At 33.8% G+C, this 12,347-nt stretch overlaps 1 protein-coding gene across 4 annotated transcripts in view; it reads right to left on the reverse strand.

Annotated features, from left to right (window-relative positions):
* ASCC3 (activating signal cointegrator 1 complex subunit 3) overlaps nucleotides 1-12,347 on the reverse strand; it is a 283,273-nt gene that overhangs the window by 37,229 nt on the left and 233,697 nt on the right. For all 4 annotated transcript variants that reach the window (XM_050709555.1, XM_035561717.1, XM_035561719.2 and 1 more), the window contains exons 35-36: nucleotides 3,662-3,773; nucleotides 3,243-3,377 (exon numbers count right to left, since the gene is read on the reverse strand). In XM_050709555.1, coding sequence (XP_050565512.1) covers nucleotides 3,243-3,377; nucleotides 3,662-3,773 — 247 coding nt within the window. The remainder of the gene's footprint in view (nucleotides 1-3,242; nucleotides 3,378-3,661; nucleotides 3,774-12,347) is intronic.

The following is a 12,347-nucleotide window of genomic DNA, read 5'->3' on the forward strand; positions in this document are numbered from 1 at the left end:
AGTCAGTTACAAAAGTAATTGTATCTGAACTTTGACTGCTAGCTGCAAGCCCAAAACAGGTTAAACATCTCACACACAAATTTATTGAGAAAAGAAGGGAAAGCATGTGGGAATTGTAACCCACCTATTTTTATCACTTATTACTATATAGTTCTAAAATGTCTGTGGGGCTGTTCCCATGTGCCATGTTCCTGCTCGTGCTATGGACAGATCAACCCCCAAACCATACTGAAAAAAATAATCGTTCGATCTTGCCAAGTGCTGGCAGATGACCAAATGAAAAGATAAAATAAAGACAGAGGAAAGAATGGATACTGAAGAAGATTATGAATTGTGTTGACTACTAGATGGAACAAATCCTGCTATCAAGTGATTTTTTTGAGACACCCATCAGCACTGCAAAGAGAACAACTTGAAACTACTTTTCCATACGAGTTGCAAAGATTCAGTCATAATTCTGGAAAATGATCCAGAATTCTGAACACTCTCATTAGTATTGCAGAATATCAACCTGAAACTCAAAATACCTTAATCACAGTCAGATTTAAAGCCATTAATATGATCACAAATTTCTGAATTCTTGAATACTATCTTAGTTTTTTCTTGGTTTTGTTTTAAATGAACTTTTGCTCCTTTTCAAGATGCACATTGACAATTCAGCAAAAACTTGTAAATATCATATTCCAAACCTATAACATTAGGATTTTCTTTGTTATGATTGTACACTTCTGCCTTCCTTATATACGTCAGACCAATTGGTAAACGCCTAAAGGTTTACAAGATTATGAACAATGCCAACAACAAAAAAATAGACACATATGTCATATCTACAAAACCCTGCTGCATTTGAAAAAAGTTTCTGGACAGCTGTTTTTAAATAACATACATAGTCCAAAATTCAAACTTTTAAAACTGAATGATCATCAAAATAACCACGGTTATCATCAGGTTTTGCAATGATAAGAGGCCTTTTCCGCTAAAACTACAGCTTTCAGTTCCAGCCTCATTAAGAGATTCTTCAAATTACTTTTTAAATATCCTGTTCCCTCAGGATTTTCACTTATACCTAATTAGACTACTTACCCCATGCCATGTAATTCCCTATTGCCAAAACTGCTAAATGCTTCAGTGAGAAGGAGGAGGGCACCAATGGAGCAAGGCAGATGTAATGTCATTGGTTAACAATAGAGGTGTGAAGCAACTGCCGTAATTATAAAACTCATTAATTCACAGTGTTTAGGGGAAAAAATACTTGGCAATAACTCTGCTGAAATGGCAATTCTTTTCAACACTACATCAGATTGAAAAAAAAAAAACTTTCAATTTACACCTTTAACAAGAAAGAATTGTAATTCCAGTAGTAATTATGAAAATCAACATCTGCATAAAAGTAAGGAAAAATGTCAGCTATAATGGCATCCAGCATTCATACATGCTTTTCATCTTTCAGATTGACACATTTGGCACATTTTGACCCCTAACTGATTTTACTTTTAGTCTCATTCCTCTTAAGACTGTAAATGGACAACTCATAAGATTATATGTCCAGCAAAAGAATGTAGAAAAAATTAATGAATGTTAAATTTTGCCATCACTGCCTAACACCTTAGGTTTTGTCTACAATAGAAGTATTTGACATTTTCCTTTGTCCTTCATGGATATAAGCTGTTTAGATAGATGAGGAGCACTGACATAAGATGGACAGTACTAAGATCTGCTTATATCATTCATTTCCCTATGCTATTCATTTTCTTAGGTAATGTCATGAAACATCATTCCATATCTGCTAATCCTATTCCCAAGCTTCCCTCTACAAATTTGTTTTATTTTTTTTTTCTGAAGTTTCTAAGTGGAGAAAATTTTTAAAAGAGACAGCAGCTGGAGTATAGCTCTCTCACCTTCAGTACTGAATATTACATTATTTAACTTGTGTTCATTGTAGGCATTTCTTTAAGTTCAGTTATTTTACATACTGAATATTTAGGCCTCTTGATTGATTACCATTCTGAATTCAGCTGAATACACTGCATTTTATTTGTTAGAATTTACAATATTTTCTGAAAACAGAACAACAAATACTGCAGGGTCAGTGACAGCAACTCCTCTATTTAGGTTGTCTACCACTTTCCATTATAAAAGATTACAGTGGCCTTTATTTCTGAGCTGTAACACTCTAAATGTTTGCAGCAGGCGATTTAAATTTGTCAGGAAGAAGGTCTTTGAACTAGAGAAGTGGCTTTCCTAGTGTCATAAAATGCTGATCAGGTTTTGTAGAAATGCAAACTATTGAATAACTATTTTTATTTTTCTGCTTGTATTTCTTGTCAGAGAAGTTTTGGCAGCCCGTCAAAACAATAAATATACAAGTAACATACATAAATGGGACTCCTGATTTTAAGGTCAACACTTGGAAATTTGGATATTAAAGAATTTGGGCCATTTGTATATTATATATAATACAGCAGAGACTTTAATCATAAGTGGGCAGAAATAAGTATTCCTGGATAGTATTTTGACACTTCTTCCTTTGAAATATACATACATAGAAGTGGAATTATACAATTTTGAAAGAGAAGATTTTGTAGACATAAAAGTGTAAACACTTAAAAATATGTAAAACTTGATTCTTTCATGATGACATAATGCTATCATGCTGCATTTTTTACCATATCTCTGGATTTGTACCCTAAAATGTTTTGCTTTGCATCCATTGCACTTCCCTACTAAACAGTCACTAGATGAACTGTATAAGCTGGCTTTGTTGCAGGTTAAGACCTCAGGGATTGTGAGGTGCCTGGGAGAAGGCAAGGAAGGCATTTTAGGAAATGGATCTTGCTTATTATGTCCCCCAACTTGTTAAAGCTGCTGTATCTTGCAGATTGTCCCAGTGCAAAGTGATGGCCCTGGTATAGATCTGGGAAGTTGACATGCAATTATTCCAGGATTTCAGTATTCTACCTAACTTAAAAAAATAGAAAATAAATAATCAGATTTGTATAAATCCATAAGATTATAAAGGGACTTAAGAGAAACAGGCATACAGAATAATTTTGACATACTGATTCAATGAAGCACTTGAAACATCAAAAATGATTCAGTTGTATTTCCCAAAACAATGACAAAGAAAAAAGAAATTACAGAAGAATGGCTTTTAAAAAATATTTTGGGATTTTTTTCATATACTTATGTCTTTAAGAGTCATGAGTTACATATGTTTAAATTAAGAAAATATCACCACTTACTGTCAGAATTAAGAGCAATTCTTCAATATTACTTTCAGGTTTCAACTGGTCTTTGAACATCCCAATAGTTGGATGCTTCAAATAGTAATAGGAAGCAATGCGGCCGTATGTCAGAGGTTCGATGCTGCGATTATCCTGTTAGAAGGGGAATCAAACATACATGTTTCTTACATGGTTCAATATGCATGGCTCCTACAAAACTGTAAAATATTTTAAGACTACATCATAAAAGAGAAGAGCAAAAATAGTTTAACAACATAACTTAGCTGCCAACCTGATTAAACACAGTTTTCAATGTAAGTCTTACAAATAGCTCCAAAGACAAACTCAAGCACCTCAAATCAAGCATGTATCTTATTGCTCTCAACTTTTAGGAGCATGTATCTTACTGAATCTTGTAAGGCACAAATTGGTCTTACCTCCCCAATTTCAATACAGTAGGAACATTCCAAATCAAAGAGGGATTTCTCAACAAGGCTAGAGAGGTACTTATTCATAGTGTCATGGCTCACATCATCCAAGTTATAGTAACTAGAATTGAAAACAGATGTATTACATGAATGCTTTTCATACACTGAAAATTTTAAACAATAACATCTTGTAGGAAAACTTACAAGGCTGCTATAATGCACACACACACACACACTTGGAACAACAAATATCCACATTACAGAACTATTCCCTTACATAATCTAACATAGTTTATATAGTTTAAATAGTTTGTGTGAATAATCAAAACAATAGTAAGGAGAATGTGTATATGGAAATACGGTAATTTACCTGGCTATTAATAGAAAGGTTGATACAGACAGAAGTGGACTGGCTGCATTTTGTTAGCTGGAAAATGTTCCTGATTGCATAGGTATGCTGTCCTGATTACATAAGTATGAAAATGAATAAACAATACTAACATAAATAACAGTACTTTAACTTCACGAGAAAGGAAGAAAACCCACCAAGGACAGCAAATGTTCTTATATCCTGGAACTCTGAAAATTAAAAAACTAGGCATATACTGACATCTCTTGAAAAAGTAACCTTACGCAAATCCAAATCTTAGTATCTGTTCTTATAATTCTGTCACATTTTATTCTCAAAATTAAAATTACTAGAAAGTATGGAATGGGGCATTTGCCAATGAACACTTCACGTGTTCTTTTTTAGGTGAAAGTGTTTGGGTAAACTGTATGTAGTAACATTGGTTCTTAGTTCTCTGTATTAAATAAAAATGTTTACAAACTGTACCAAAACACTGTGTTATGCTAGCATACAAAAAATACACAGTGACTGAAGATTGCACTCCTTGATTGTAGAACTTAACCTGTATTATAAGATTCTTACACAAACTAACATAATTTCAGGGATACCTTTAATCTGAAAAACTACAGATAAAAATGTATTAAGATCTTCAGTACTATACTCAACAAAGGCACAAATTCAGAAAGTAACATTTAAGTTCAATGAAAAGTAAAGAAAAACTGAGCATGCTTAGAAAGTTTCAAAATTCAGAATTTATGCAGTGCAGGTAAATCATACAATTTCAATGGAGAATTGAAACAAACAAAAAAACAACCACCATGATTTACTGAATTATTAAAAAGCACAGTAAAAAAAGGTTGTCCCCGCTCACTTAATTCTGTAAATTATTGTCACACAAATAGACTACTGAGACTGCTGCAATGATGAAAGATGCTCCTTTGTTCATACTGGCTGCTTTACTAAATGTTGTACTGTTTCAACTGTGTACTCAGCATCCCCACTGGAAACAATACCACGTGCTGCAAGGAAGAGAGATTATGTTCTTTCCGCGTTACTTTGTGCAGGTGTACAACAGGCTGCATCACAGTGTGCTGAGATTCATTTCATTTGATTTTACATAGCTACAGCAACACCTGAGTTAGTCTTTTCAACTCTCTTTACTGCCAATGGAGAGACAGATGCACTTAGATAATGCTATTCACCTCAGGTATTTTAGATTTCTGTTTTAAGATGAGGTGAAATACAATTACTGTCTGAAAAAGGGACTTTAGACAATCAGTTCAGTTGTTGGTGCTATATTTGGGGCAGATGAATCCCACTGTCTGATTTAAACTCTATTTCCTTCACTTTAATGATGCTGTTAGCAAATTTCAGAAGATGGAATTGTGTTAAGTACTGCAAGCACCCTTCTATGACTGTTCTATTAACATTATCTGAGATAAGCAATGCTATTTTCTTTATCTAATTTTTGAATGGCAGTAACATAACTGAAAAAAGCTGCATGCTAAGTAGCCATACAGTCATTTCCATTTTTTCCCTTGTTATTAATTGTAAATTATGGGGTCAGTTCTTTGAATGTTCACTTAAAATTGAGTAAATCATTCTATGATTCTATGAATTCTAGGATGATTCTATGAATTCAATTCTAGAATTGAGTAAATCACAGAATCATAAAGTTGGAGTAGAACACTGGTACCATGAAAAAAAAAAGATTAAAAATCTGTTCGGATAGGAGGAAACAGACAGCTACATTAGATAACAACAAAGTATTTGGCAGTGGAGTGTTCAGCTCCATAGTATTTTATATTGGTTCACATTGAGATGATCTCAAATACTTAAAACATAACTGTTGTCCAAAACAAAACAAAGTGAAGAAGTAATTATCTTGACTAAGAAGCTTTATATAGCAGACAGCCACACGTTGCCAGCCTTATGCAAAGAAAACTTACTTGCAGCAAAAGTACTCACTATTTTCAGCAACTTAATTTTCATTAAAGTCATGTAATTTACTGAAGTAACATAGTAATGACAGAAAATGGTTATCTGCAGCTTTTATCTGCCTGACATTTCAGCACCAAACACATTAGATTCTGTTTATTAGTAGAAATTACTTTGTATCATTTTGTTCACCTTCTGAAAATAATCCAAGCAAATTAACTACGTAAATTGTTTATGGATGTAAAAGGATTTTCTATTTTATACATCTAAACCACTAATGATTTGTTAGTGTTTTTAGTATTTAGTATTCTAAATTGAATGTAAGACTATTGAAATGACTGTAATTAAGGCACTTTGTTGTCACAGTATTCAGACTTCCACCATATCATTTCAGCACTACTATTTGCAGTACCACAATACTGATGATGAATGCTGATAAAACAAAGGAAGAGATATGGGCAATACAATGACATTATTTTGTTGAGGTTGTAGACAGGAATTCAGAAAGATTTTATCTTGTACTCTAATTTGGAGTATTTCACACTGAAGACTTAATCATAAAAGGCATTAAAATGCCTTTTAAAATTGTATGAATTTAACATTTGCTGGGTTTTGGTAAATTATTGTCAGAGGTGTAAATATCTAGCTGCCTAGTACAAATAAAACAATGAAAAAAATATCTTAAATTATTTGTATTCTTGAGTGATGTGGTACCAGTGTGTTTTAACTACTATCTGTAATAGGGTAAATATAATTTTGAGCACACTCACTGGAGCTTCTTGGTCACTCAGCACATTTTGCCCTAATAAAAAGCAGAGCCATTGATCTAGAAAGATGATGTTAAAATCATTAGCAAAAACAGAGGTATTATGACATTAGGCAGTATTTTGACTGTGCAGGCATAAAAACAAGTCGAATTTTGCATGTTGGTATGCTCCAAATATAAAAAACTGCATTGTATGTGAGTTCTACAATGAAGCTTTATTACCTAACTATTTAATTACAGATAAAGAATAAAAACAATGCAGTTTCATGCTCACTGCATTGAATCATCTAGTCATTATTTTCCCTTTGCTATAAACAGACAGCCTACCTTTTTATCAGCACACCATTTCATTTATTTCACAGTGAAGCCCAGTTTCACAATAATTGACTTGTCAGAAGCTCTAATTTATGAGGCTGGTCTCTGTAAGCCTTCTCCTATATTGGACTCAACCTGCACACAAGCAGGGTTGAATATTTACAATGCTGTTAACAGGTGCTGAGTTGTTTAATGATTCTAATAGCCAGAAGCGTACTGAGAAAGCCAGCGGGATCACAATTACAGGCTGTTTGAACACAACAATTACTCGTCCCCTGAGAGGTGTGAAAGTCAAAGGCAGTTTTATCCTAACAGCATCTAGCACATGGGCTAGGCAGGCTAACTTCCATTAGTAGTCCATTGGGAAAAAGCAATAACAAACCCCTAGGTATCATAAAAATTTACAAAGTATGTAAAATTCAAACAATCAAAAACTGAAGGAACTTTTTATTGGCTTTAAAATAATATATTTTAAATCCCAAACCTTGTAAAGCTTAGTAAGAGCAACAAACCCTGAAACATAAACTCATTTCTGTAATCTAAGGAAGTGTGGAATTTCATCAGCTGAGAAAGACAGAGAGACGTGCAGGAACATAAAATGTAGATGAAGTTACACAAAACATTTAGGATTTAATGTGAATGTTAGCAATCATTTCCTGTTTAGCTTATGTAAACCTGACCTGAGATCTCTCTGGGAAATTTTTCATCAGCCTTGAAATGGTCCTGCTATAACTGTCAATGCTGTGAAGTCATTTGTTACAGCACCATGTTTTTTATGTTCAGATTATACGGTAGTAATAGTGACACACATAATGAAAATCGGTAGCAGAGTCAGCCAAAAATATTAAAAGAAGAAACTTGCTAGCTGGAAGGCCTTTTGAAAACGCATGAAAAACAAATCTACAGTGTTCACTTGATTGCAAGAATGCTTTCGGAGATTTTGCTGTCCTGAAACCTGAATTTTGTTATGAACAAGTACGGGACAAGCACAGATAGTCACCTTCATAAATATCTTTTACTGCAGTTATCAATTGTGTTTGCTTTCATAAACTTGCGGTCTTTGGTGGCTGCGACCTTCAAAATGGTACCATGCAAATGATATTGAGTATATGGCACAACTGATGGACTTTGAAAGGCAGAGCCATGTGACAATGTACCAACTCACTTCTGTTGATAAGGCATCACTGACTGACTCTGCAGTCTGGGACTGGCTGGCTAAAATGCGCTACAGCATGCACAAATACTACAGCCAGTAATCTCTATCTGTATTTCACCTGTACACATTATTTTCTTGCATTCATATATTCGGTTATACCAGGTATGAGGAATACTTTGACAGATACCCTGATATCTTTAATCAGATTTTAGTATCTCCTTGTGATTAACTCTGGCATCAGGAAGCTATTTGCTACCATGTCAGTGCTTCTAAATAAAATATTTCCAGGAAAGTTTACCTTTTAAGAGGTATTTATAAGATGAGAAACCAGAGCTAACATGCACATGTAAAATTGTTTACATATTGATTGAGCATTTTTTTTTCTAGGATACATCCCAACAGATAATATGCCCAGTAAAATAGTATCCAAGAGAAAGAAGACAATTGCATGAATCCACTTTCTGAATGGGGAGATGCAGGGTCTTGAGCCTTGTGTTCTACCAGAAGACCACATCAGACTGGGCAATAGGAGGTGGCTCAAATACTTATCAGTGTGCGGCTTCCTAGTCTGAAAGAATCAGTAGAACTTTGTTCCTATGAGTAGTTTGGTAAAAGTATACCATGAACTACATTTCTGTAGTTTTCACATCACTGTGACCCTAATTATATAAAGAACAAGCTCTTGTTATGAAGTCCATAATAATGTCTATAGCTGTGTTATTTATGAAGGGAAGTATACATACATGACAGAGTAAGTGTTACTGTGAAAGGCAGAATCCATCCTGAAAAATGTCAGTTCACCAACACCAAATATGGATGCTGGTAACTACTGCAGTGTAATACACCTCCACTTCTGTTCTTAGTAGCTATTGATAATTTTGCATCTTATCTCTTAGTTAATTTAACTTTCTTCACTAATCCCCTTTCTGACATCCAAACTAGCCCTAGAAGTCTTGTGATTTTGTCATTATACATATTATTCTACCTTGACTGGCTGATACTAGCTGTCACTTTGATTCCAGAAACTATTATGGTACAGTGGTTATCATCATTTTTATTCTGCTGTCTTATTCATACTATTAGAGAAGCTCAGCTAATTATACTGAGAAAAGGAAATTTAAAGTAAAATATAAGTGTATGATTAATGATAAGAGTATCAGTCAGAGAAAATTTCATTTAATTATAATTTATGCTATAACATTCTTTCATTTCATTAATAAAAGACTAAGATAAAGTGAAAAAAACTTTAATAATAATTCTCAGAATTAATAAAGCTTTTTTTCATGTCTTCACAACCAATTCACATGGAAAACTAATTTTACAAGTGCAGATGTATACACGAATATTTACAAATACATAAAAAACACATTTTAACTGTGATGTGATGTGTATTCTCAGAACATCTAAAAATTAACATTCCAAATGAAAGCTGATTCTGCTTAGCTTTACATATGTTGTCAATCTCTATTTCTGCTTTACTGCATATGTATCTGGAAAATATCATAACCTGATTTACAGAAAACATTTCCCATTGCAATTTCTCTCTTGTAGAAAGTTGCAGATTGTAATCTTTTATAAGGGTAAAAGAATGAAACAGTCATAGCATTCCGGCCAAGGAAAGGAGATCTCCTAAGTCTTCAGTCTGCTAGCTATGACAGGCGAGCCTCTCAAAATAGCCCCTTTCAAAGAAAAGGGCACTTAGCTGATCTGTCTTTAAACATGATCTTGACTAAGTAGGGAAAATAAAGGCTAAAGTTGTATGTGGAGAAAAGAACACATTGTAGCACTTGACTGAAGTAGTACAGAAACTTTGACTTAAATTGCAAATTCAAAAATCTCTACATTTAGGAATAATTGCTTTGGGGAAGGGGAAAAACTGTGGATATTGGGACTGATATAACTTGGTAAACAGTTTTATTTTGACTAATATTATTTATTATAAAATAATAAATTTTATTTATTTCCTTTGCACATCTTGAACAGCATGCACATGGCTATTCAGTATGCCACTAAACGAAAGTGGCACTCAGCAACCCCAGCTCAACTACTACTCTTAACTATAAAGTTAAAACCCATTTCACAGATTGCTGGGTACAAAGCTTCATCAGATAGGAAAATTAGAATAGCTTGATGGAAAACAAAACAAAACAAAAACAAACAAACAAACAAAAAACATTACAGTAAGCAAAGATTTTCACCAACACCATTTAAAAAGCCAGTATTACCAGTCTAATGAATTATCTTATGCCCCAGAAAAAATCTTAATGACAGCATGTTTAGAAGAAACCTGACTACTTAAAGCAAACGGATACTTCGATCTTTATCTCACTATTAAGGTAGATTAATATTACTCAAATAGAATAAATTGCAGGATTCGGTAAGGCATTTTATGGTACCGGTTTGGAATAGAATGATCCTAGATTTGTTTATGCAGCTTTAATATACAAGTAGCTAAAACTGGCAATAAATGAGAATATAAATCTTCTGCGTATTATCTAAGCCCATTATTTTGGGGATTTACAGCATCACATGCAATGCCTTTCATGCCAAAGAATCCCAAGGCAATTTACCAAACATGCATATGGGAATTACTTCTTCACCACTAAGGTACTGTCACCTGCTGGGTAGAAAATAGCTGTTGTTTCATAATGGAGAGAATGTCAAGAAAATTGCTTTGGGGCAGGACATGATAAAGAACACTGTATCAAGTGACACTGGGTGGGTACTGTGCAAGTACTCAAAACAAAATTCAGCTATTACGCTCCTGGTCTTGTGAAAAAATAACCCCCTAAACCTTTGAATTATTAAGGGCCATAAATAATTGTTGTCTAGTAATATTAAGCATTTCATATGCTCATTTATGGCACACTAAATGCTACTACTGTATTGCAATTTACTCAAAGCTATCTCAACTACCGCTGACTTCTCTTCATAGAACTCTTCAGTGTTCCTTTGACGTATCTCATTCAAACACTGATTCATTTCAAATAGTATGCATATCCATTCAAATAGTATGCTATTAACTATCAAGTTTAGTAATTTTGGATGAAACTTAGTAGAAATTATTATCATGTAAAAGAGGAAAAATGTGCACATCCACTGCATTTGCAGTTAGTATCTAGAAATGACCTCTCTGACAGAGTCAGTAACGTCCTTCATTTTTCTCTCTGCATGACTGAGTACACAAGGAATGCCAAGTACCTTTGTGTGGATGAGAGACTGGGGAAAGCAGCAGAACTTGTGAACTGTTCCAACCTGTATGTGTGATGTTCCAATAAACAACTACGATTACATTAGAAACTTCGATTTGCATTCCTGTCCTGACATTATGGACACGACTAGTCAAAAGCTATTCACATTGTCTGCCACTACAATGGCCCTGCTTCTCACTATGAAATACTGTTTTTTTTTTTTTTTTAATTTAACTTTCTTCTTAGAATCCTCTCAGAATAGAAGAACTTTTGCTTAGAAATTTATACTGTGATAAATTCACATTTAGCTTTCTATGAAACTGTACATTAAAAAGACTGCTGAGAAAAAAGGATCACCAGTAAACACGCCAAACTCACACTCCAGTGTGAACCTTCTTTTTCACTGGGGAGAGCTTGCCCCTTAAATCAAATGACTATAATTCTGTATTCTACATTTACCTACAGGCTATATGTTTTTGTCTTATAAGATATGTCTGTCTACCAGATACCATGCAATCAAAGCTTGCTGAAGACAAATCAACAGTCACTTTAGCAGAGCAATTGAATAGCAAAACATTTTAAAATAACATCACACATTCTTTATACTGAAAACTAATAGTGATTGCAGTGGCACAGTTTTTAACATCAGTTGTAGTTTGGATCATGTGTAAATCTCAAACACAGCTTTACCTTCATCTAACCTAGATGAAAACAGAATTTAGCTGTTTGTCACTCTCCGGGCAGAAGCATCTTCCACATACATTTATTCATTTTGTTAGTTATGAAGTGAGAGAATTGAATACTTTTTTTTTTTTTTTTTTTTAAATTTACAGTTCTAACACTGTGCATTTTTGATTTCCCAAGAAGATTAGATTGAAATTTTGTTCTGTGGGAGATTCTCAGCACAGGGCTAGATGCAGAATTGAAAACTAATGAAGATTCAAAAAGAATTAAAGGAAATTATTGTTTCGCCTTTTATC

Source organism: Cygnus atratus, chromosome 3 (assembly GCF_013377495.2).
Source record: "Cygnus atratus isolate AKBS03 ecotype Queensland, Australia chromosome 3, CAtr_DNAZoo_HiC_assembly, whole genome shotgun sequence".
NCBI lineage: Eukaryota > Metazoa > Chordata > Aves > Anseriformes > Anatidae > Cygnus > Cygnus atratus.